Source organism: Paralichthys olivaceus, chromosome 1, assembly GCF_024713975.1.
Source record: "Paralichthys olivaceus isolate ysfri-2021 chromosome 1, ASM2471397v2, whole genome shotgun sequence".
Lineage (NCBI taxonomy): Eukaryota > Metazoa > Chordata > Actinopteri > Pleuronectiformes > Paralichthyidae > Paralichthys > Paralichthys olivaceus.
In genome coordinates, this window is record NC_091093.1 from 7,631,211 (window position 1) to 7,657,839 (window position 26,629).

The 26,629-nt window shown below is 38.9% G+C and overlaps 2 protein-coding genes across 3 annotated transcripts; both read right to left on the bottom strand.

The window, feature by feature from the left end:
* Positions 1 to 42: 42 nt before the first annotated feature.
* LOC109625221 (aminopeptidase N-like) lies at positions 43 to 18,265 on the bottom strand. Of its 2 annotated transcripts, XM_020080370.2 has the most exons (21): positions 18,120 to 18,265; positions 9,245 to 9,969; positions 8,460 to 8,602; positions 8,027 to 8,166; positions 7,651 to 7,777; positions 6,813 to 6,967; positions 6,250 to 6,363; positions 6,006 to 6,149; positions 5,691 to 5,756; positions 5,433 to 5,498; positions 5,163 to 5,338; positions 4,581 to 4,657; positions 3,882 to 4,015; positions 3,567 to 3,622; positions 3,337 to 3,484; positions 3,147 to 3,238; positions 2,917 to 3,027; positions 2,564 to 2,731; positions 1,159 to 1,299; positions 963 to 1,044; positions 43 to 854 (listed from the first exon to the last, which is right to left on the bottom strand). In XM_020080370.2, the coding sequence occupies exons 2-21, from the start codon at positions 9,838 to 9,840 to the stop codon at positions 702 to 704; spliced, it is 2,889 nt and encodes a 962-aa protein (XP_019935929.2). In that variant the 5' UTR covers positions 9,841 to 9,969; positions 18,120 to 18,265; the 3' UTR covers positions 43 to 701. The 2 variants fall into 2 exon arrangements, with proteins under 2 accessions (XP_019935929.2, XP_019935931.2); XM_020080372.2 differs by lacking the exons at positions 43 to 854; positions 963 to 1,044; positions 1,159 to 1,299 and having other exon boundaries at positions 2,591 to 2,731; positions 2,901 to 3,027.
* Positions 18,266 to 18,503: 238 nt separating this feature from the next.
* ap3s2 (adaptor related protein complex 3 subunit sigma 2) lies at positions 18,504 to 26,062 on the bottom strand. Its single transcript, XM_020079598.2, has 6 exons — positions 25,848 to 26,062; positions 25,443 to 25,534; positions 24,141 to 24,252; positions 23,291 to 23,362; positions 21,040 to 21,147; positions 18,504 to 19,593 (listed from the first exon to the last, which is right to left on the bottom strand). The coding sequence occupies exons 1-6, from the start codon at positions 25,914 to 25,916 to the stop codon at positions 19,468 to 19,470; spliced, it is 579 nt and encodes a 192-aa protein (XP_019935157.1). The 5' UTR covers positions 25,917 to 26,062; the 3' UTR covers positions 18,504 to 19,467.
* Between the last annotated feature and the right edge of the window lie 567 nt (positions 26,063 to 26,629).

The following is a 26,629-nucleotide window of genomic DNA, read 5'->3' on the forward strand; positions in this document are numbered from 1 at the left end:
TCAATTAGTACAAGTTTGAGGACAAATGACAAACAAGCCTAATAGAAATCAGGGTATTTTATTCAGTAACTTTTTACAATATCAAGTGCAAAACGATTCTCAATGTAAAGATACCCAATTTACAGACTTAACATGGAGGGAGCCTCAGGAAATGTTAGTTTCCAGAGGAAAAAAGCAGAGCAAAGAAAACTTTGAGGTACACACCAACACACAGTCACCCTGAAATGAAGTAAGAAGTTTGCACGGTCGGGCAGTCAACATTCCTCCATGATGACAGTTACTCATCATTGTCTTGTGTAGGATGAGTCAGCGATCACTGAAGCTGCTCTGGTGTTCTACACACAGATTTATGGCTCATGTTTGTGGTTTAAATAGATTTGATTCACTGCAGTAAGCAAGAGATATAAAGTGAAGTATGAAGAAAAGAGGATGAAGCATTTTTAAGAGTAGAAATAACTGTTAATAGAATCAAAGGACAACCAGAGTTGACAGTTCAAATTATTCATCACCACTGCGATACACACAGTGAAATATGTAGTCAATTTATTTTTATTATTATATTATTTTTACTTTACACTGAAGTCCTACCAGTTGTCTTAAATTTGCACGTCACTAGAGAAAAGGGACCGGTCCATTATTATTACATATCCCTGACAGTAAATTCAACAAGACAAATTGTAGTTTGGATTCATCAAGTCTTCTCACATGGACTCTTCAGTAAACCACTGCAGCACTTGGGCTTTGTTCTCTGTCACCCATTTGATGTTGGCTGTGGTCTTTTCTATCGCCTGCTCCAGGGCCAAGGTGGCAGAGCCAAAACCAACATGGAGGTGGTCCTCTTTAAATTTCTTCAGCTGCAAAGAGAGAGAGGAAAACAAAGACACATGAACAGAATTCATGCATTTGTTACCTTTCTTTATGAATACACATCCCCAGTAAAGTGCAGTGTGTGGGCTGCAAACCTCCTGCAGCTCGAATTCTGTAGAGAATCTGCTTGTAATTCCATTGATAAGATTGGAGAAGGAAAATGATCCTCTTCCATACCTACAACACAGAGAAGGATGCTATTCACTGGTAAAGATGAAGTAATGATGGCGATCATTTCATTCACTCTGTATTCTTTTCCAGAGAACCCTCCTCTAAGGAACAAGCACTTACTGCTGGTAAATGTAGCTCCATTTAGCTCGGATGAAGTTCCAGGCCAGAGGTGTTCCCACAACATTTTGTGAGATGACCTGAATGGTGGAGGTGGCATCCTGCTTGCGGATCTTAGTCGGGTCCAGGGTGTATTCCAGATACCTGGCTCAGCCAAATATTGTAAAAAAAAACAACAAAAAAAACAACTATTTTAATATATTTAATATTTAATTCAATATTTTTCACATTTGTAAAAAGGATGACACCACAATCTAGAAACCAAACCAAAAATAGTTTAGACATGCGGGTAAAGTCTGGAGAATTGTATATGGACAGTCTGCCTTTCACACATGCACAACGCAGCCGGACAGACACGTTCAGCGACACCAATGAATCCTCCGCATTATTCAGACCGATGTTGAGTTTCCATCTTGACATCTTCGTCTGTGTCGTCCACGTGTACGACACCACTTTTTCTCAATGAGATATTTATTCTCTTGGTTTTTTTTTCATTTTTGCGTCAGTCGTACATGTTGATCGCCTCCACCGGAGAAAATACGAAGGCTAAAGCCAAATGATCTTTACAATTGTGTTCAAATTAAGCCTGAGTGATATGACCAAACAGTTAAAATCTCATATCAGTCGACATTGGTCATTCTTTCAATTAATGTCACATTATTTTTTCTTCAAGTGTAAAGACTGATTTTTGCTCCTGAGTAAAGGTTGAGGTTTTAAACACCTCTTCATGAACAAAGAATGGCAAACACCTGATAAAAAGGAAAACATTTTATAAATCTGAGGAAAATGTGTATTTGTTATATTTTCTCATTGTGCTCAATGCATAAGCATTAAATCAATACATAATGTAATTTTGCAATCGATTAAAATTCTATTGCAATAATAATTAATATGTTTTTATTGCCAAGCCCTTATTCTGATGAATGCATGATTGCATAAAAGTCAACAGACAGATGTGAGTGGTTGTGGACAGGCAAAAATGAGCATTAGTCTACAGTTATAGATTCTCATCAAACAAATGTAATGGTGAACTGATTAGCTACAAAAACAGATCCTTGCTCAAATCAAGAAACTCCTCAGTCCTCTGTAATGGTGAGCTCTGTAGGCCAGATTCAGTTTGGCTTTTGTGGACTTTATAGACTGAGTCCTGCGAAGGAAACAGAACTCAGACACAGCCGTTGTTTCACTCTAAATCTTTCTACAGGAAAGATCCAAGTTAGACTTTTGTCAAAATGAGGTTGTCTTGTTTTAAAACTGACTCCTGATCAGTGTTTCACCTTTTTCAAAAATATGAGAGATACAAAAAACAACAACTGTTCATAGTTTTTCAATTGAAAGCTACATGTTAATACAAGAGCATCATCCACACACACAGCAAACTTCAGCAACAATTGAATGTAGCATATACCTGTTCAAAAGCCACGGTGCTTTGGTGCAGCTCATGGCTACCCTCAGCCTGGAAGCTTCAGTTGCCAGTGTAGTGTTCTTGAACATGGTCCAGGCAAAGTCCCACTCTTCCACGCCACCAAAAGCTATGGCATTGCAGTAAACTGTGCTTTTCAAGTTGGGATGGATCCTGGTCAACATCGAGAAAGCGATGAGGTGAAGTTGTGGAGTTGGTGGTACATTGCTAACTGCCTGTAGTTAATGTTTGCTCAGATGTTTAACTGTAAAAACACTACAACCAACTACACAAACAAGTTTGTGTGATTATGAAATGTGAAGAGATGAAAGAACTGACGTACACTGCTTTGTACTCACAGGTTGTGACTTGGATGCCTCATCCAATCTCTGTACCAGCTTTTAACCAACTCTTTACATTCTCCCACACCCATACTGCAGGCCGTACTGATAGCATTGATCTGATTGTACCTGAGGAGGAAGACGATTTAGAAAAAGGAAAACTTCAATTGAACAATGATACACAATAAGTTAGACTAGATCACAATATGATGAGTAATTAGCCTTTTGTTTGCTTTAAAAAGTCTTACTGGTCAGTGTGGCCTGTTGGTATTTCTTTCCAGTTAGATGTAATTGTCTTGAAGTGCTCAAAAAGTGGCTGTATTTGTTTCTTGAGGTACGCCTAGAAATACATTAACAATAGTATTACACTTTGCTTTTACATACTTTTATTGGTATCACAACTATTTGTTTTACTGTTCTTGGTAAAGCAGTACAAACCTGTAAAGCTCCGTAGACCTCAGTGCGATCAAACATGAACATATAATAGTAAAGGTTTCCTAGAGCTGACTCCCAGGGGATGTAGTCTCTCTCCTTGTGCAGGTATTTGGTAGTCGTCAGGGCTAATGTTGTACTTACTATTTTAGCTCTGCACAAAGAAATACAATTATTCAGATAATTTGCAGACACACCATGTCTGGAGTGTTTAACTCTTTAAATCCTTTCTTTACCTTGCTAGATTGAAGGCATCATCTATGATCTGTGCTCTGTTGATGACTGATAAAGCCTAAAAGAATTGACAAACTATTACAAGTCCAGATATTACACACAAACAACCATTCGGTAACAGCTGCTGCTGTGTGATAACGATGTTGTATTCTTCCCTCATCAGTCATAGTATCTACAGTTTCTAAAAAACCGATTCATTGGTTTCTCGGACACAAGTTTAAGAAAATGTAACAGTAAGAATGAATTCTAAGATGCCTGAGAATAGGCGTAAAGCACAAGCAAAACAGCAAATAAATTCATATGGAAATGTGTGTCACCTGATGGTTGGTGCTGAGCAAGGACAGAAGACGATCCCAGTTGTCACGATCATAGTTCACTCTGAAGTATCCAGATACGTTGGTGTTTGCTAGCACCCAGTCATTTCCTGACACCCTCATCAGACTGTTGGTGTCTGGTGCAAAATAGAAAACAAAGAGAGGCTTAAGATTCAAAAGATTCAGTAAACACATTTACCGGTGTTTGAGACCACCAATCAAGTAAAACCAGAGGTGGGTGAACCCGCCTTTAGCCCCCACCAGTTCCCCTTGGTGGTGTGCTGACTGGTTTTATATTTTTTTTTAAATACTTCACAGAACTCAGAAAAAATGCAACAATGTATCTTTATTGTAATTTCATATTCATAGTATTATGAATGAATTGTGGTTCAATTGTTCCCATTTTGTAGAGTGGATACTGTACAAAACAGGGTATGCTAGATTCCCCTGCTCCTCCATTCTCCCTTCCTCAGTGGAAAGATGTGAGGTCAACCTATCATCACATTCAGCAAGATTAATTGACCCACTGAGACATTTTATCATTTAATGAGGGATAGAAAACCACTACAGTGAATGGAACCATCCGTTTCATGTATTTTATTTGGTGCATCTGCCCAGTGCTGCCCATGTTGCCCCTATCCAAGCCCCCCACTGGGTAAAACGTTACACACTGCAAGTCCAATGTAGAAGAGGTAATTGTACCTGTCTTCTGAAGGAGCCAGTACTGTTGCTGCTCCACACCTGTCTTCATCCATTTAATAGGGACATACCATGTATAACTGGAACGAAGCACAGGTAAAGACAGTGAGACAGTTTAAAAAGTGGAACATTATTTATTTATTTTAGCCATTTATTTTATCCCTTCAAGTATTTCATGGATTGCCACGAAATTTGATACAGACATTCTTTGTCCCCAGAGGTTGAATCCCCAATGGTTTGTATCTGACATTGACATGCTAACATGCCAAAATAAACATGGTGAAAAGGGGAAATATTACACTTAACATCCACATTGTAGCTATGCCAATACACGCATGTGCATCAATTAGCTCAAAGCACCACCTCGCCTAAGTAAAGCTTCACCAAGCTGCTAGCATGGCTGCAAACTCTTGTGAAAACTTGGTGATTTATGATATCACAATTCCCAGTCACAGCAATTCAATTTGTGTTTCAAACTAAAGTGATTGAAGTAGAAAAGTATCCAAATGGAGGAAAATGCATTTATTAATCTCATAATCTATCATCTACATGGAACCTACAGAATAAGGTAAAACTGATTCCTACTTGAACTCAGAGGGCCTGTCCACTACAGATTCTGGATCCAACAGGAAGTGTTTCTGAGTGATACTTCCTGTCCGGGTGTCAATAGTGACCACTGGAAAGCCCATCTGGAGAGTCCAGCGGTTCATGATGTCATGGACAGTGTGTGGAATATGAATACCTGGTGTGTTTTCAGCTGCCTGAGAACAAACAGAGGGCAGCAAGGATTCAGAAGAAAGACACATTTCCAAGTAAAATTTAGCATAACACATTTTTTTTTTTAGCAGAACCAACCTGTTGGAGATGGTCCCATAGGTCTGTATACACTGTGTTGCTGAATGCAAATTTGTTCAGGTAAGACTGCGGAGAGAAAAAACACACAGTCGGTTATTCACACAGGAAATCAGAAATCTTGAGTTAAAATAAAATCTATTGGTATTTTGTAGGTTACACAGTAAAAAAAAACTCTAAAACAAAACTCTCTCACCACCACAGACAGAGAGTGGCAGTTATAATTAAGTTTTGAGGTTGTGAAACAGGGTTAATTCTCACGCTGAGTCCTCTGGCAAACACGGGCTCTGTGAGAAACTCTGACAGCATCTTGAGCACGGCCGCTCCCTAAAGGCAACAAACATAGAAACCACAAGAACTTGGTTGACTTGAATTTCTCATAACAGTGTAGTTTTTTGCATTCACTCCAAAGCAACTACTAAAACATTTTGCTCTGATGGTGGGACAGGGCTCGAAGAGAAATGGCGAAATCAAAATCAAGCACAATAGAAAAACGGGTGTTTCTTGAATTTGCCTGAGTGACTTAAACGCAAGCGTATTTTGAGAGTTCTTGTGTTTCCTATCAGAGGATCAGACCTTGCTGTAGGAGATGGAGTTAAACATCTCGCTGATCTGTGGAGGGGTAATGACCTCCTCTTCTCGGCGGGACAGTGGGTGAGAGGAGGCGAGGGCGTCCACTCTGAAAACCTTGTGCACGTCTGATAGAATGATCTGGTCTTTCTGTAGTCAAGCAGAGAGGTGAGTTAGTGCAGGTGTTTTAACCAAAACATATCTGTGAGTTTGTTGATGTGTGAAGTGGTCACAAGGTTTCCTGTCTCACCATATTCCAGGTGGGCTCAGCATAGTTGGCACCCAAGTATTCAACATATGATGCAAAGCCCTCATTCAACCACAGGTCATTCCACCATTGCACTGTCACCAGGTTGCCAAACCACTGACAAACAAACAAAAATACACACTTTACAGAGATGAAGAGATAAAGAAAAGAGATAAAGCCAGACTAACCACTTACCCCTCATTTAACCTTGGCACACTGTCAGGAAACTAATGTTTCTACAAACTCTGTTTGGGACAGTGAATTAAAGCTTTTGGCAAACATAGATCCCAAAGTTTCATCCCGAGAAATATATTTTAAATACATCTACAAGAAGGCAAGGTCAATTTGTCCCCAGGTGGTGATCTGCCCTCTTTTCTTTGGCAAATGGAGGTTGAGTACTCTGGCTTAAAATGTATTTTTAATATTTCTGTGTTATTCATTAGAGTGGTGAAAGAGCTGAATGAGATGGATGCTGATTATAACCCCTACTTTTTAACTCACTCATTCTTTTCTCCTGCTTACGAAAACTGTGATGACAACCATTTGGCGGTAATGTGACAGCCTACCATGTGTGCAAGTTCATGGGCAATGACGGTTAGAACTCTCTCTTTGTTTCCAGTGGAGGATTCGAGGGGATCATAGAGCAGAGCAGTCTCCCTGTATGTGACCAGACCCCAGTTCTCCATGGCCCCAGCATTGAAGTCTGGCAGAGCTATCTGATCTAGAGAGAACAAGGACGTCAGAAATTCAAGAACAAATTGTGTTAGAAATTAACCTTAACTACAATAGTAGCCCTAGTTATGATCTATTTCTACTTGAATGAAGATGATGTCTTCATTCAAGTAGAAATACACAATTGGAAGTCAGAATTGTTACTTTGCATGTCTAATAAAACAGTCTTGTGAATTGTACCTACATCTGATTCACCAATCTGTGTTTGAAATTCCATTTGCTTGTTTGTCCAACATTCCCAAGACGTATTCGACAGCGTTGGTGAAAAAACTGTGAGTACGGAATATTAATGTAACATTTATGTCGTGTTTTTGCTTTTGGCCATGTTGATTGGTTGGTTGGTCTCTTATTTGTTGGTTGGTTGGTTGGTCAAACTGACTGCCTACCACTTGGTCCAGACTGAAATATCTCAACAACTATCGAATGGATTGTGAAGAATTTTGTCCAAACCAAAGTCTTGTTCACTTTCTTGCGAAATATGTAAATGTACTAAGAACAACATTCTTTGCTCAGGGCCAGAGAAATATAACTTTCCACATAATGTACTGTGTAATACACACACAACACAGATTTTTGTGCTATGACATAGACATGCGCTTTGTTTAGTGCTTATTAAAAATGTTTGTATGCTAATATGCGTTGCTGCAGCATTTTGGTGCTGAGTTAACCTGCCTGACTTGGAGAGCGGATATGAAGCGTTGTAGTAGTGCTCATAGAACTTAAGGATTGGCCCTGTTACATTGAGAGCGTAGTCTCCCTGTCTGTCAAATACGGCTTCTCTCCGAGCCCAGATTCGGATCTGCAAAGATTATTAAAGACACAACAATGGATCAAAACAAGAGAAAATCTCCTCTTTTAAGGCTATTAATTTACTTCTGTAGTCACAGGGAGATACAGTCGGATGATGTGACCTCTGTCCCTTTCCTTCCTAGGATTGGTTTTTGTACTTCTGGTGTTCGAAAATTCCTATCGTATGTATATATTTACATGTATACATAAAAATGAAAATGAAGCTATGAATAATATGATATTCTAATACATTTCTTACCAGCAGATTGTTGTTTAGGCTTGTCTGAATGCTGAAAAAGTCACTGACGATAAATGCCAGCAGATATGTGGACATTCTCTCTGTTGGCTCAAATCTTGTTACTGTGACAGGAATGCCGTTGATGACAGAGTTTGCAGCTTCTGTATCAGAAGAGGACAAGTCACACCTTGACACTCTGTTAGTATTAACAGCATCTGTTGTCCATGTTATTAATTATTTACAATGACACAGTCTCTGACACTCTCACTAACACGTGTGCTAAGAAACTTACTACTCTGTTCCCATTTCTGGTCTTTACATTGCAGTTACTGAAATTATACCATTTTCAGCATGTTTTTCTGTTCTTATGGGATTTTACAAATTTCTTCTGCGCTCACCTCAGATAAATAAGATGTAAGAAAAAGTCAAAAGTTTTAAGATTTCTAAAACAAACCAATTTCCATGCCGTTGGACAGAGCCACGGTGCCTTGGACGTGAATGAGGGTGACATTGAAGACAGCTTTCATGGCTGGCTCGTCAAAGCAAGGGAATGCTTTCCTGGCATACGTTGCTTGCATCTGCGAGGTAGCAACCACTCTGCAAAATGTTTTAATCCAATATTGCTCAACAAAGAAGAACATTGGAACCATGAAAATAAACTCTCCATGATTATGTTAGCATGAATACAGAAATTCCGATATTAAACAGATCAAGCCAATAGTCTGAAAAAGACACTGACATGTAAACAGCATTTTCTGATCACCTTAACCTGAATAAGGGTCATAATGGAATTAAGGCACGTGAGGTATTCTGTCCTTGATCACATTATGTAGACATATGTCTTTAAATGTCCTATTAGTATTTTAACCGTATTTGTGACATTGACATATGGCAGTGACATTACAAACATACATTACACAAAATTAGAAAGAAAACAACATGTTATACGGTAGCATCGTACATTAAACGTTTGCAGGTTGGGCTCTTAAAACTAGTGGAATAATGTCAGACATAATGGCATAGTGGACTTATTGACGTGTCATTATCTATGTTCATAAGACTATGTCTGATGTGAATGGAAATATGAACAGAATATTCGACTAGCAAGTCCTATAAACATCATAATCAAAATAATGTTCTTCTGAATGAGGTCAATAGTCTGAATATCGGTCTCCATGTAAACGTAGTCAAGAAAAGGAAAAATGGTGCACCACTCTGCTTTGCTGTGTCATTGCTTACTTCTTCACACCATCCTCAACGTATTCACTCCTGTAGAAGCCCTCCAGGTCGTCCGCCAGCTCTCCCTGAAATTCAGTGTGAAGTACATAGGTTGCTCCTGCAGATAGTCTGCTGTGCAGCTGAAGAACCATATACTCTGTCTTCACCACAAACCAAGTCTTTCGTACAGCAGGCGCAGGGACTTCACCCAGGCCACCCAGCGTAGCATGTTTCCCAGTGAGGTTCAGCTTATTGGAATGGATGATGATAAGGTCTGTTTCCTTCACACATTTGAAGACCACCGCTGAGTGTCCAGTGAAGATGTACATGCCGTCTGCGTTAGGCTCCAGCCGTGGCCACAGGGTCACATTGTAACTGACAGGAACCAGGGAGTCTGGAAGTCTGTAGTGGTCCCAGGGCTCCTTTGAGGCGAAGGGTGTAGTCGATGGTGATGGCATGCTGGTGTTCTCTGTCGCTTCATCTCCAGGTCCGCTTGTATTCTTGGCTCTTTCCTTGTTATAAGCAATGGACAAAGCTATAATTGTGACCAATGCACAGAACGCTAATACAAGCATTGCAAGGCCCACATTTTTACTGATGTAGTAGACTTTCCCCATGTCTGATTCAGGAGGTCAGAGCAGGACAGTCAGGGGTCTCAGTCTGTCTTTGTCCAGCACAGCAGGTTTCTTTCCTCCTCAGTTAATCGTTGAACTATTAACATGGCAGAAAACACATTTTCATAACACCTAAGGAGAAATGGAAACATGAGATTGGTCAATTAGTTTACAACTCAGCTGCTTTCAGATTTGTAAAAATCAAGCAAAAGTGCTGCTTTGTTCAAAACTGGCATTTTAGTTTCATTATTACTGTGTGTTCCAACTACAATATCATGTAATATCAGTGAATGCCAAAGACTACATAGAAATTCTCTCTGGTCAGTGGTGTTGGGTTTCCAGTTGTTATTACTCCTACTCCTGCTAGAAGTGGACTGAATTGTGGAAAGAAAATAGATAGTGGACAGTGTGGGAGCAAAAACATGCCAGTTACATGATGTGAGAGACAATATAAATGGTTTAGTAATATGAATTGGTTAAAAACGGAACTAGAATGGAACACGGCCAGTGAGCACAACTACACCGACGGCCAACACGCCCCTTAAATTCAGTCAATACTTTCTCACACGTATCAGTTACCTAAATGTGATCCATGAATTATCCCCTGGGAAAATGGTGAAAGTGAAAAAACACCTTATCTCAAAATGTGAGTAAGAAATAAAACACCTACATTTGATTTGTCACTCCCTGGCCCATTTGCATCGTCCCACCAAGTTTCGTAGGAAATACATTCAGTTGTTTTTGTGTAATGTTCTTTACAAACTAACTAACTATAACAGACAAGGGTGAATACATAACCGCCTTGGCTGAGCAAAATTGGACTTGTCTAAAAAATATAGTGACAAAAGTCAGTTAAAAGACTGTTGTGATATTGCTGAATATGTTAAGAAATGCTAAACAACATCCATCTAAAGTGTGGGGCACAGGCTCAGGAACTCAAGAGGCTATTGTGGCCCTGGGTCAGATTTACATGTGTCTGCCCAAAATCAACAGTCCCATTCCCTGAAACTTGTGTTGACTTCTGTCCTTTGAACAAAATGTTCACTTCTCTTTGCATCTTTATACTATTATCATATTTGTGTTAATGGTTGTACAAACAATGCTGTAAATGTTCAACCCCTGAGTGTATTGGATTGAGCAAGAATGTGTCTTGCCAGTTCAGCCAAGCAAACGCACAGTAAACAGGGGAACAGAGAGCTTGGCTCTGTCTAACGGCAACAAAAGCAGGAGCTCAAAAGAAAAAATGTTCTTATTGCTTCAGCTCTATCTTTTAAACTTTCTCTATCTCTTAACTATTGGCTATTATTGCAAAACTCTATGCTGATAGATGCGGATAGATGCTGAAAAACATCTATCTAAAGTTTTTTAACTTGGATCTACCACTTGCAGTACTGTATCTAGGCCTGTTCAATGTCCCAACAAGCCTCTTCATGCCTCCTCTAGAAATACAATTCTCCTCCTCATCCTTCAATGCTCTCTGTCCAATATTGGCCTTCACTGTTGTCAAAGCAAATGTTTACCTGTGGCCTATTTATATTGAGAGACGTATTATCTGAAAGTGCTCTCACATGTGTCAATGAGGCACTTGACAAAATAGAGCAGCAATGAAAAGATCAATGTTTATGAGCCACCCTAAGTTTTAAAGCACACAAAACCATGTGTGAGCATTACAACATCAAGTTGTGGTCTCTCTGAGGGATACGTTTAGCTTTCTGGATTGCGCACAGCCACCTGTTGTGGTTTTCTTGTAACGTCATGGTGATGACTCCAGTTTGCTGACGAGGGTATTTTATTGCTCTTGGACAGAACCAACATGTTTTTCTCTTGTCTTATATGCTTAACTTAGTAATCCAGTGGCTGGTCGTTAATACAATCCAAATCTTGTAAAGAACATACATGTATTTTCCCAAATGTTGAGCATATATATTTCTAGTACATCATGTTGGGCAGGAAGCTGCTGGCTCAGTATGAGGAATGCACTCTTACTCCAAGTAAATTCTGCACATTATCTTTGCTTTTTTCTCTTCCTAGTACAAAACAGGATAGATGTTTTTTGTTTTTTGTTTTACTGCAGTACCTTTAGTTTGTCAAAAGCTCAAGTCATTACTGTTATTGCTTGTCTCATGCTCTGGCTTGATATAATGGTATTATAGATTTCTTCTCCTTTGTTATTATTACTCTATCCTCCTATAATAATTATAGGTTATTCCTACAGCAACATCTTTTATTGTACTTTGTAATTAACTCTGGGTCATTTATTTCTAAAGACTATGTCTAGAGGACTTTCTATCAACAAATGTACAGGGAGGAAACAGTTTGGATCATAAAATGGACTCTGGTTATAATACAATAAAATGACATCTTTTATCTAATGAAATTCTTTATCCAGTTGTTATGATTCTACCAAACTTCTGCTTCTGTTGTTTAAAAGTCCTGAAGGCCATAGTGGACACCACAATCTGCAGGGTGATTAGCCAACTCCTTTCACCAAGTGAAAAATAATATTGCTTTTGTCAGGGCTGGGTAAAAGCCAACATCAGCCGCCAGGACTGACTCCTGGCCAACGAGAAACAGCACGAGACTGGGAGCTGTAAGTCAAATTGGGGAGTTCACAAAAAAGGCTGCAACAACAAAGCTAAGGCCGGACATGGTGCTGATCTTGGAAGTCTCCAAGAAGATCTTTCTCTTGGAAGTCACTGTTCCCTTGGAGGAATAGAATGAGCAGGCCAACGAGAGTAAAAGTGCAAAGTTTGCTGAGCCAGAGGAAGAATGCTACAGAAACTGTTGTTGAATGATCAGAGGCTTTGTTGATAAGTCCTTCAGCAGGGTCTACAAGATGCTGGACATCACAGGTGCCAGTAAGCGAAGGCCATTTAAGTTATAATCACTGAGGCAGCAGAAATGTCTTCAAGATGACTCTATTTTGGGAGAAAAGAGTTGAGGGTGAGATAACGCTACCTGGACACAAGCTGGGGCTTTATCACCCACCACTGAATCAACTGGGCAAAACTCTGAACTCCCAATGACCATAGGTAACTGAATCCTATCTTAAATAATCTGTGGTGCCTGTATTTGGTTTATACCCAGGAATCCTGGAATATATACTTAGTAAAAGAAACTGTACATTATAGAAGAAGGTAAAAGATTTGAAGCAACAAAGCTTTCCTAAAAACTATCTCATGTGACTTCACTTAAGGTTAGACGTGAAATAATTCTGCTGGACTTAATGTAAGATCAATATGTTTTTCTTCTCTCCAGGTAAAAATGAATGACTTTACCAGTAGTTGAGTGGTACACTAACATACATCATAGAAGCAAAACCAGACCAACAGGCATGGGGTCACATGATACCATGTTACAGATGTCATTTGTCAAACAAAACCTCACTTTGACTTCCTCAAACTAGTGGGAGGCTACAGCCGAAAATAAAGTTTCATTTGTTACAGGAACAGAATCTATACATTTGTTTTTGTAGACAGTGATAAAACACCCTTAATCCCATTTCATGTATTTATGTATTTGAAGAATGATATGGGGCTGAAAAGTTCGATGAGTCCTTCAGTCCTTTTTACACATTAAAAAAAGATCATCCACAGTTATTGCCATGTGAACTTCACAACCTACAGGTAAGACAACATCTGGAAATGATCTGATTAAACTCCCTGCAGACCATGACCACACAGGCGAAGACATGCAAGGATTCCTTTATAACACAAAACATTCTCTCATCCGTCTGTGCCTAAAGGATGAAAACATCTTAAATCTAGTGTTAATGCTGTAGTTATGCCCTGTGTACACTTACACACCAAATAACAACTACAATTACTTTCTAAACTACTGCTACTCTGCACCACTCTCTCCCACGAGGGCAGGATGCAGAAAACATTGTAAAATGTTTTCAGGCTGGATACCCTGAAACTGTAGAAAAGTTGTAACTACTTAATTGTATTCCTTTTATTCCAATTATTACACCCTAAACAAGAATTGTCAGAGAAATCCACATAATCTATATGATATTAATAATCCTCACAAAATTAAGTTTTAATAAAAAGTTGAAAGTTTAATACAAGAGATATGTGATTGTGAACATTTTTTTTAACCACACCTAGTCAAATTAAAAAGCTAAGTAAATTTTTCTCCATTATAGTAGGATTATGTTTCGTGAAATAGCATTACCGAATCACCAAAATATACTTTTCAATTGCTGATAACTCCGAGAATTTCATAAACATTTAGTTTTACTTCAAGATACAGTGTGTAGAATGTTGTGATATCTAGTGATGAAATTGCATGTGGCAGCTGAACACCCCTCACCTCACCCTCTCCTTCCAAACATGAAAAAGAACCTGTGGTAACCTTTAATTGTCATAAAAACTCAAAAGGTGTTTAGTTTGTCCAGTCTGGACTAATGTAAAAAACATGGCGGCCTCCGTAGAGAGGACCCCCTCAAAGTAAATATAAAGTATTTAAATATAAAGGGCCTTTTCTGGGGTAAAGAAAACTACAATTCATACAATTTATATGAAACAAATTAGTGAAGACATCATGAGAATTACATTTCTGTCAATAGTTCCCTTTCCTTTCACCTAAATCTTACACACTGGACCTTTAACTAACAAAATTAACTTTTTACATCTGATGTTGAAAACTGCTAGCTCAGCAGTGACAATAAGGCACTCCCCACAAATTCTTTGGAAGTTTCGCAATTCTTGGCCATTGGCTTACTCACCACAAAACTTGTCATAACATTGTTCCTGTCAGAATTCAGTCGAAAGGGACACAATTGACTCATACAAGTATTTAACCAGTGAAATCAGCAGAAATCAGTCACTTTGGCTGCATGTTTCCAGCTGTAATGAGGCTGAGATTGACCGTTTTTAACACTGTAAGCACAAGTCTGTCTTTTACTTCAACAATACACTTACTTCTTGTGGATTTCTCCTGGAAAGTTCCACATTCTGTATCAACAATACATCTATAAATTCATTTGTGGTAATAAAAAAAAAAAAGAGTAGTCTACTGTAACTCACGAAGCAAGAATCCATCATGATCCCCCCAATTTCCAGGATTACTATTAGTCAGCACAGTTGCAAAATTCAGTGTCCAGGTCACTGGAGAGACAGAATGCCCTGTGGGTTCAGATGGAATACTTCTTATCTTTGGACTCACTTACCTTTATAAAACACTTTAATAAGATAAAGAAACATGGAGAAATATTGCACTGTTATTGACACACTGTTAGTCTGGAAGGATTGTACTGAAAAACTTGGAATAACCATTTGTATTTCTATTTACTCTCCTCTCCTATCCATCAGAATCCTGATCCAAGAACAGATCAATCAATATATATATTCTTATAAATAATGCAACTTAAATCATTTATTGACTTAAAGGTTCAATGTGATGTTTTCACTAGTGTGTTTCATCTAAATTGTATGAATTGTTTTCTTTACCCAGGAATGGGCTCTTTATATTCAAATACTTTATATTCACATGTTTTTTACTGTCGTCCAAACTGGACAAACTGAAACCTTCAGAGTTTTTATGAGAACTGCAGTTCACCACAGGTTCTCCTTCATGTTGGGAAGGGGAGGGTGAGGTGAGAGGTATGCAACATGCAACCTCACCTCTAGATGTCACTAAATTCTACACACTGAACCTTTAAGAACAGAATAGCCATTCCAAACACAGATTTCTTTAAATATTTAAATTCATCAAAGAAGATAAATTGAGTTTCGGATAATCTGAAATAGAGGAAATATTAGTTTAAAATCTGTGAATTGTATGACATTCTATCTAAAGGAGGTCATTCATCTTTCTAACACTTCCCTAAAGATTTGGGAAAAAGATTAATGGTGATTAATGGGATGGTCATGGATGAATGATAGTTGGCTAAGCATATGTGAAAGAAGGCATTTCTCATTTACAAGTCAAATGAGAAAGGAAGCTAACTTTAAATACATCAAATTCTATCTTACTCCTATATAGATAAATAGGAGACAATTAATAACTTGTGAAACTATAGAAGGAACATGTTTGCATCTATTTTGGCAATGTGACCTGTTTGATTCACTCTTTTACCAAATCAATTTTGGAGAAAGAATTTGATTTAAACCCATGTATATATTTATTAAATTTGCCTGATTTAGTTGATAACAAATCCAGATTGCTGATTAGGATAACATATTTTGCTAAGAAATGCATAGTTTTATTTTGGAAAAAGTAATCTTGTCCAACCTTTGAGCCCTTTTTATATCAAATATTAGATTTTTTGCCATTAGACAGATTAAATAAACATAACCATGGATATATCTTTCAAGTCCTTTTTAGGAGCCGCTATGGAACGTACACCATAAACTATAGACTCATAGTTACAATTTGCAGTTATTTATATTTCTATCCCTCTTGATTTTATTGTTTATTTATTATTATTGTCATTATGAATAACTTTTCATTTATGATGCATGTCAACGATGACAAGTAACAGCAATAGGTGTGCTTCCTTCACCCTGACCATGACCTAACAGGAGCACAGGCACCAGACTGGAAGCCATGTTAGTCTACTAGCTGTTTTATGTTCTCTTTTTTTTACCACATAAAAAAGTAATTGTTGTCATGGGAAAACGTCCTCATGGGCTTGATCAAACTGTTGTGCCGGTCCTGTACATTGGATATCCAGTGTGTAGCAGAGCATTGAATGAGTGCCTGAGTGAGTTCTACAGTCCAGCAGTCCACCAACAGTGTGCAGTTACTGGGGTTTGGTTTTTACACAAGCTTGAGTTTTAATATCCTGAAACAGACCAGAGTGGTTCTTTACCTCATAGATGACTAAAGGTTAAAAAAATAATGGTTGTTTTTCAGAGTTAAGCACAGTCAGCTTGTGAAAAGAGTGAGTCGAGGTTCGTAAGAAAATAGTGGAAAATAATCCGCAGTCTGTTGGCTGAATGGTTCTAATCATCCACAAAGTTAATAAGTAATACCAGCCAAAGGAATCACTGGTATTTCCCCGTGCCAGCAGAGAGAGATAATCTTGTGAGTGGGAATGTTTATCTTGGGGGCCCAAAGTCACATATTTTCATGGAGTAAAAAACTATAACAAAGAGCCATGTGACCGCGCCTGTTTCATGGTGTGATTTTAACACACTCTCTTCTCCACTTCCCTGCAAGTAATGCGTATAAGTATACAAAGGCCATGCAAGGTGGCATGCACAGGATTTGAAATTATTAAAGATTTATAAGCATAATTTGTATGTTTTTTTTCTTTGTAAATTAAAATAGGACTAAATAGTAGAAGAAATATTGTTTTTGCACTGCACTGGTGACATCTGGTAAGTCCTGAATTAAAGCTTAGTCTGGACAATATGGAGAAATACATCACCAGCCTGTATTTACATCATCACTCTCTTCTTACACTAAAGTTTTCCTTTCCTATTTCAACAAACTTTTCTGTGCAGGCTCAATAAAGTTAATCTTGTCTAAAAAAAGAAGGAAGGTAAACTACTACACACCGTGGCACACTTTTGCATCTACTACTGTATCATTCCTGCACATGGACCTGTATAACCTGTAACCAGCTCTATGGTCTCAGCTCCACGCAGTATTGATGAGCTTCAGCCAGCTGGAGAAACTGCAGAGTTTACAACCAGTGCAGCCTATGCTGGATATTGGCAGACGATGAATATATCCAAACATGAGCCAAGAAGTCAAACTGGGACTTTACAGCATATAAACCATTCCCTCTAAAAACAAAAAGAATTGTACACATTAGGTGATATTTACTTTTTGCACAAGTGTGGTAACTAATCCTGTTATATGAAGCTTTTTCTTAGCAATTAAAAGTGGTGGAGCTGCGAGAGGAGTAACGCAGAAAGAGAGGCAACAGCTGGATGCTTTATATTAGTTTTGGCCTTGATCGATCATTGGTTTTCACAAGCAGCATCACATACCTGCTTTGATGGTGTCTGTTCTGCATTAATACACCATGTGTGATCAGTCAAGGGAAAAATCTTTTGTTGTTTCGTCAGTGTAAAAGTCTTCCCCATCTGCATGCCCTAGTGTCCTTCGGCATGACACTGATCTCATAATTGGCAATAAACTGTACTGTGCTTTGAGTGATCCACAAAACTAGAAAAGCTCTATATAAACACAGACCAGATCATTTAAAAAGGAACAACAGAGATGCCAAAGATGTAAAAATGAATGCACAGGTAAACATTGCAAACACAACTTGCTACAAAAAGATTACCGTGGCATGAAGCATGTTGGATAAATTCAGTACATACCAAACCCTGTGTAGCTGGATGTCCAACGCAAGCCCTGGTGTGAGTCTGCATGAGATGCACAAGTTGAGCTGGAGTGATCATTGCTGATGTGAAACACTCAGTCTGCATCTGTGAGGGTGGAGGTGGGAGGTGTTGAGAGTTACTCCCTCAACCCCCCCCCCAAAACAAATTTCGGGAACGGGAGGATGAAAGAATGAGGCTGTATCAACTGTGACCACATTGTGGTTGAACAGACATAAGTCGTACGATCCTCAAAGGTGGAGTGGACTGAGCATTTGATGATGACTTTCATATGATGCTGTCTGACCACGCTGACACATCTGGTGTGATGATACGTGAAAAGAATCTTTGCTGTTACTGTGAACGGAAAAAGCAAAGTCACTGTGTAATTTAATTTATTTTAATATCTTGACAAGGAGCGTCTTACACATAGACATATTTCCTTCCTCTGGAAGCTCGACAGGATTAGGGAGGGTTTATATACCAGCAGACTTCGCTCGGATGTGAGCCCGATTCTATCAAACCACTAAATAAAAACATGTGACACAAACACACACCAAGAAAGGTCAACATAAGTTTGAACAGATGTTTGCTAGCTTGTATCATTGACTCGTCAAAACCTACGTACACTCACACAGTTTTTACATTTGCCACACTGAGCACAATCTGCACCCAGGAGAACAACAGCACTTTACACAAATCACAAGGATGTCAACATTCACAATATATTACAGAGAAGGAAAAATAAATTGTGAAAGCAGCCAAGCAGAGGAGTCTAATCCCAGCTGGCATGAACACCCGCCTGGAACAGAAGATAAAGATGTGTTTAAGTAATTATAGCCCGATGCAGAGGCCAAAGGGTCATATTACAGTGAACTGTGCTCATTCCTCCAGACAGGAGGGAATGTTTTCAGAACAGAGCCACCTTTGATGAATGTCAGGGATCTGGATGAGTTGTGTGGATAAATACGCACCGGATCTATGGTCATTTTTCTTTTGAAAGGGGGCAGGAAATCAACAGGACAGCTACAAAACACACAAAGAATAACAGAAAGTGTAAAGATACCGATATTAATTCTTCTTGTGGCTTTATAGACACAAAATGTACATGATTGTGCAAATCCCTCATAACTGTATTTGCATACAGCAGAACTCAAAAGCAATCCACAGCTTATCTCCTGTACATGAAAAGACTGGAATGAGGGGGAGAGTAAGCTGCTGTGGTTCTTAAGTACATATATAAAATCAGTTTTCTCCATTTTAGCTGCAGGGCTGGGTGGATAAGAACAGCAGAGAAATGGTGAGATCAGTAGTACATCGGCCCCGCAGAGCTCAGCTGAGGTGCTTCTCAGAACGGGGAGAGGCTCGGCACTTTGATATTGATGTCTCCGATGTTGATGTTGCGGGGAATCTCCGGCAGGTTCATGTTCTTCACAGCAGAAACAGCGCGAGCTGGAGCCGCTGATAGACCTCCCTGCCCAAACGAAACAACACAGAACATAAAGCTACAGTGGAAGTCTTACATGATTAAAGCAGCTTCTACATTATTCTGATGACAGTTGTTGTTTAGAAAGAATCCTGATGAAAGAAAACACCAACAGTGTTTTAATGCATACCAATAGATTCGTTGAAAGAATCCAAGTCATGGGAGCGTGAGTAAACGACTCACCCAGCTCTGTCCAGAGGGGGGCGACAACATTCCAGGAAGTCGCTGTTCCCCGCCACTATAAAACTTCAATCCGACACTTAAAGGCTTTTTTAAAATGAGTTTTAGATTTACAGGTTGAATATGAACTTAGGACAGAGCCAGGCCTGGCTCCTGGCTGTATCTTCAGGTGCAGCATACAGGCATTACAGTGGATTAATGCTTTTATTTGACTTTTAGCAAAATGTCAAACTATTCCTTTAATTTCAGGGTGTTGATGATGCTTCTAACATGCAACAGATGCACAAATCAAAAAAAGAAAAAGGGAACAAATATCTCTTGGGGAAAAAGCGTTGTCATACACGTAGAAGACACCGACGAAGATCTAAAGAGAGTTTGAGGTGATGAGAGGCGACAACGGTGTGTGTTTTTAAGAAAACCATGTGATCTACACAACAGAATTAATGTTACCTTCGGCCTCTGCCTGCTGCACCCGGCTGCTCCACCTATCGCCTCAATAATGCTGCGTTGTTCATGCGTGAAAGACAAACTACGGGTATAGTCTGGGCCCAATTTTCGGGACTTTATACGCAGGTCATGTCTGAAAACGGTATTTGTTGTATTTGAAGCATCGTGGAGGAACTTGTTTAAGTAGAACATGTGGTGGAAAAAATGGCAAATTCCTCACAAAAAACCCAACTAAATCTGAATATGTGAAAGATAGTTTAGAATCTCCGACGGCTCCAGACAGAGCTGTGTGAAGTGTGAGAATTCCCTCAAGTGAAGTCAACTTAAAACTACAAGTTTGACAATGAAAGAAACACGGATGTGAAGAGGTGAGCAGATCAGAACTCTCTCTTTTTATTTATATATCTTAATTAATCTAGCTACTTAACTTATTTGGCTATGTGGAAAGGTGACTCCCCCATTCTTAGCAACTTAGCCTATTCATCTCTGATTGGACAATTGTTTCCTTAATGACAGGAGACTGGTGTCAGTGGGCACAACACAAGACACATTTGAATTTCTGACCAAATCTGAGACGTGGACAAAGATTCAGAGGTCTGTTCGTGTTTAATGTGTTCAGTGTGTTAAGTTTCATGTCTGCAAGTTGATTTCAATGGTGAGTGGTATCTGATGTGGCAGCCTGGGAAGCATAGCTCTCCCTTCAACCTGAGCTTTGGAAAATTTGCTTTAATAGTGGAAACTTTTATGGGCTAAACTGTGCAAAAACAAAATCCCTGGTATGGTTGGTACATGTGGTAATACACTGACCTCAGACTTCTCCATGCGGTTCTGCACCTCCACCTGCGCCACAATCTCGTTCATGTTGGTCTCCAGCACCATGCCTCCCATCACCACTTCCTGCAAGATATAATGGACCTGCAGACAAACAACACAGTGGTGATTGTGAAAAAAAATGACAGCAATTAAAAAAGTCTCTGTGCATGCTCGCTGTAACTTAATAATTAGGATGACACTGCACTGTCACTTTATTTGTGAAAAGAAAATTCAATAATAACACATGGATTAGACACCAGCACACACTGGCTGCTCCACACAGCAGCCAGATGTAACTATCTGAAGTTTTTTCTCAGCCCTTGTGTGTTTCTTTTTTACCAAAGACATGACAGAGGTATAAACGAGTCCAGCTCTCTCTGGAAAGTAGCTGCCACTGAGGGCTCATTGGGAGACAGTCTTCAGTTTCAGTCTGAAGTTTAGATTTGTGGTTGGAAAACATTTTGGGGAACATGACACTGTCTTGCATGGCAGACCTTATTTGAGTTTAAGGATGATAAACGGGAAAGAAGTCCCTGCAAAAGCTTTGAATCTTTTAGTTATTCACAAAGCCTCATTCCTGATTTTTCTCCTTGTGAGATAAACAATTGGAAAATATCTGTAATAGCAGTATAAGTCTCTTGATTTGTTCATCTCCACATGTGCATAACATGTTAATAATACAAGGTTTGTTTTAAAACCCTGCATGGGTATATAAATTATATATTTATGATGCATGCCAGTGGTGTCCAGCTAGCAAGGCTTTGCAAGAGCAATGGGTTTTCATCCTTGCAGAAGTTTTTCCAAGTTTCATCTTGGGAACATTCCTCAGGCAAAACCCCACAACACCACATGACATCAATTTCCTGCTGGGAAAATTCAATCAAGATGGCCGAAAATGTTTCTGATTAGACTCCAGCAACACTTCCAGCTCAATTCCAAGTTCCAGGGAGAGAAAGGAGGCCTTGTTGTTGCCTGAACAATACAGAGCTTCATTCTTAAAGGAGCCCGTGCAGAATTTAAATGTATTTTTCAAATCCAACATCTGAAAAAGAGGAAACCTTGAACTCTAATGTATTTCTTTTTACCGTTCTTGGAACAGGTCCCCACGTTAAAATATTATGCAGCTCCCAAGCACAGACGTTTTCACGAGGTTAAAAATTTCAGAACTGCAGAATCGCTCTACATCATCGTGTCAGGAGGCTGGTTTGACTTATGAGTACAAATCTTCTCCCCACACACCAAAGAGAACTGCACCATTTATAGCAATGCAGCTGTTCCTGAAAAGCAGCTGGGTGCACGGAAAAGACAGAAAAACACCTCTGCGCTGCATAACTCGAGATATGTTTCCCTGTAGGTCCTTCATAAAATAATGAATCCATATTAAGTTGCACTCGTGTGAACCTTTTGTTGAATATGAGAAGTAAAAGCATTTATATAATATTTCTTTGCTAGGATTGGAGCACACAAAAATATGTAACTTTTTCAACGTGAGGTTTTTAATTTTTTTGGTTGCATGTAACAGATCTAGAGCACAACGCCTCTAATATTCCTTGTCTCACAGATGCTGGTAGAGTCTTAAGTCTGAATCACTGGCAACAGCAGGACTGGATAAATGATTGTCCTCAGTTAACCACAGTTATGTTACCACTTCCTGTAGCTCCTGCACAAGAATTTTGATATTTTTATTGTGAACATGAAGTGCTGATTCTGCATTAACAGCAAATTAACAGCAACTACAGACTTTTTGTAGTTTCTGACCCACAAATTAGAAATAACAGTGAATGTTGTTCTGAGACTGGAAAGGGGCCATGATTCAGAAGGTCAACATGTCTCAGACAAAGCTACTTGTACATTTCTGTAATGCAGTGTGGCACGTTCAATACTACAATGGCTGCTTATCATTATTTTCTTTATTGATTCTTAAAAATATTATTTTAAAAAGCAAAAATCAGTCAGTCCAAATTTCTCTGATCACATAATGATATCTCCAGTTGGCTCATTTTGTCCAATCAACAGTCCAAAACAAAAGATATTCAGTTTAGCGTCATATGTGACAAAGAAAGGGTTGAAAAATTCCATCCTCTATTCAGAGAAGCTGAAAACATTTGGTCTTTTTTAGGATAACTGAAACCATTGGTCGCTATCAAACTACTAGTCAATTACCCAACTGATCACAACAGTTCTACACAAAAACACACTGTGCCTAGGAAACACTATTGAAAAGGCTTCCTTCATTGCCACTCACCTTGTCCATGTGGAATATGAGGTCCAGCTCACAGACGTTTTCAAAGCATTTATCCAGTGTTTCCACAAACACCTACAGCGGAGAGGATTCCTTTAGTCATCATTTATAAAACAAACACCAACATGTAGAGAAGAGTGAACCCACATATGTTACTAAAAAGGGTCATATGGGGAAGATTATAGTTGGAAATTATAATTACATTGGAGGGCAAAACAAATATTGGATCTCCTCAGGGATTTATATTGTCTTCTGTTGCAATGACTTCTGCTTCACACTAAACATCCAACTACAGAAACAGTGATTTTAGATATGATTCCTGTACTAATGAAGATTTTAAGGTTTACGCCATACAGGGAGATCAGAACAAACATTTGGGTTTGATAAAGGTTAATGTCTTTAGTTAAGAACTGTAAAGTGAGTGCACTGATGAAAAGAATGAAGGAGAGATGTTTAAGGAAAATGTTACGGCATGAAAATATCTTTCCTGAGCCGTGTGTGGAGCCTGTGTTTGTGATCAGGGTTTCCTCCTTTATATTTTGTTAGTTCACGAGTTTTACATTCAAAAAGATTTCAGTTGATCAAGAGAAATATTTTTATTTCCAAAATGACACGAGAAATTAAAAGTACGTAAGTAAAGGGGTCAATGACTCCTCTTTATCAAGATAAATTAAATACAGCATCATGTGATGGAAAGCAGTTTGTGTAGTAGTTCAAGAAAGAGACAGTGTTCTTTTCAAGCTTTGGCATTTTTGTATGATGGAACAAAGGGTGATGTGGAAAAGGGGAGGTTTTACCTCAAAAACCACATATTCAATATACTTATGGAGCAGTAAAATAAACGGAAGCTGACCTGGATCAGGTCCAGAATGCCGAGCTCGCTCTCAGATGAGTCCACACAGAAGACAAAGTAGAGAGTTGCATAGTGTCGGTAGATCAGCTTGTAATCGGAGCCACCGATGAGACTGAAAAGAGATAAAACCTTTACATTCCAAGAAAATGTTATGTATTGTGTAACTCTATATTAACAGACAGGTTAATCATCATCATGTGAAGTAGCTGATCAGAGAAACGGTATGTGTGACAACTTTTGTGTGTTTGCCTCCATCTAATGGTTAAAATCGTGATACTGCATCTTCAGTCTGCCTCTGGCTCTGCTTTGATGCCAAGAAATGTCAGCTTCTGTATTGACATCAAAGTTAGTGAAGGAAAGAAAAAAAAAAACTGACCCTGGGTTTACAGTCTTTTACATTCTGTTCTGTCAAGACGTCATAACATATCATAACTGAAATTACAGGTCCGCCTAGAAGGCCCCGCCAATATAAACTTGAATGTCTCCAAATGTACATAATCTTATATCAATCCAATTACGTCAGTCTGTCCATTAAAAACAAATCTGAACATTCAGAAGTTTAGCTGCAGCTTTTCTGCAGCTGTGCATCGAACAAGCACATCCAAGGAACTTTTTAAATATATTAAATAAATATCTGCTCTGTTCCTCACGTCACTGTGTCTTTATACAGATCTGTTGTGAACAGCAGGGGCGGAGAAAGTATCCAAGCATATTCCTTAAGTGACAGTTCAACTAAATAGACACAAATGTACTCAAGTAAAAGTACAGCATAAACTTTTCTATTGAGTAAAAGGAAGTACTTGCTTTTAAATACACTTTAAGTATCAAAAGTAGAAGCACTTGCAGAGTGTAGCGCATTTCCTGACGCAATGGCCAACGACATCATTAACTGTGCCTAGAGTATTATATATATATATATAATTCAGTTAAATATAATAATGATACAGAGTCTGTCATATTAATACACAATGATGCTACTGCATACATTGTCATTGTCATAATAATGAATGGCTAAATCTCTGCAGTAGCCTCAACAACTATTAATCCATCTCTTTACTCTCATAATAAAATAACCTGTCGGCTCTGATTGGATGAGAGGACTTTTTATTCACTTATTACTTTTAAAATATTAAAAAACAACAAGTATTTACCATAGAGTGTAATGAATATGTAGCGGAGTGTAAATTACAAATATTTGCTTATATATGTAGTGAAGTAAAATTGAATACATATTTTTAAGTACAGACACATGAAGTAAATGTACTTTGTTTCCTCAAACCATTGGCACACAGCGCTACTTGCCTTCCACCCTCCAGGAAGTTGCAGACATTATCGTCTCTCTTGGAAACCAAATGGAAAGTCTCTCGAATGATCTGCTGCTGCATGTCCTCTGCCTGCGGGACACATGTGGCACACTCTGGTTAATATCCTGCAGGCACGGCCCCCCATCGAGCTGACTGATACAGTTACATAGGGACCTTGTGGCACCAGAAGACAACACAGCAGTCACACGCTGCGACAACGAGCTAAGATCTGACAGCAGGAGAACCCTGAGCCAACATCGTTAACATCTCTACAATGTGTAAACGATACGTGTGTTACATGTTTGTGAAATCACGTCTACTGACACCGTTACACGAGGGAGTGGAGACAGCTGTAAATCCAAAACATGCTAATGTTGTGAAGATCAGCCCCAAACATACTCACAAAATACTGATAGAATCGAATCAGCCGCGGTTTCCCGTGGTTGTTAAATATCAAAATGGCCTTAATCATTGTTACTGTTTCAAGTTTTCAAACCACTATTAGAAAAGATTCACAAAATACTATGACTTTGTCTATTTTGACAGCGTTAGCTACAATGCTAAACTTCCTCTTAGCTGCCCGGATGACTAAATTGGCAACATCCGGTTGCGTCGCCACATTCGGCCTCGAACGAGCAACACAAATCTTTCGTTCCGGACAGAGATTTTTTCCGCCATTTAAATATCCCTGTTGCACCCAAGGATGAGTTCAATATGTGTTAAATAATAAAACGTTTTGTTCCTCATTATGTAACGATCTAAGTGAGTTTACAGCACACGTTATGGCTTAAAACCACTCACAGAAGGTGTAATCCTGTACATGAATGTTGCATTGGTTCTCTGACTCCTCCAAACTTTACGGTTATCTCTATGTCTGATGATCATTAGACACCATGTGATGTTATACATGAGCCTCGTAGTGAATGAAGCTCATTGTCAGTTTTTGTTGAAACAGTTTTTGAGACTTTGAGTAGTGTTTTCGAGCCAACATCCCAATGACATAACCTTAGTCAACACTGTTGAGGGTTTACATTGTTTCTCTTTTCTTTGTTGCCCGTGTGTCATCACAAGTTCTGAGACCTTTACCACATTACATAATTTTGCAGTCTTTGTGACTAATGCACCAGCAACTGAGGCATCGGGTAATTAGCGGACCTTTTGTACCTTTTGTTGCTGCCGTGAAAA

Excerpts from the sequence above, each read along its gene's own strand:
- LOC109625221 (XM_020080370.2), bottom strand. The coding sequence starts at position 9,840 with ATGGGGAAAGTCTACTACATCAGTAAAAATGTGGGCCTTGCAATGCTT. Across the intron at positions 8,167-8,459 it reads GTCCAACGGCATGGAAATTG|AAGCTGCAAACTCTGTCATC; the intron begins GTTTGTTTTAGA and ends CTTCTGATACAG. Across the intron at positions 3,623-3,881 it reads TGCTCAGCACCAACCATCAG|GCTTTATCAGTCATCAACAG; the intron begins GTGACACACATT and ends CAATTCTTTTAG.
- ap3s2 (XM_020079598.2), bottom strand. The coding sequence starts at position 25,916 with ATGATTAAGGCCATTTTGATATTTAACAACCACGGGAAACCGCGGCTG. Across the intron at positions 25,535-25,847 it reads TTCGATTCTATCAGTATTTT|GCAGAGGACATGCAGCAGCA; the intron begins GTGAGTATGTTT and ends TGTGTCCCGCAG. Across the intron at positions 21,148-23,290 it reads TCATATTCCACATGGACAAG|GTCCATTATATCTTGCAGGA; the intron begins GTGAGTGGCAAT and ends GTTTGTCTGCAG.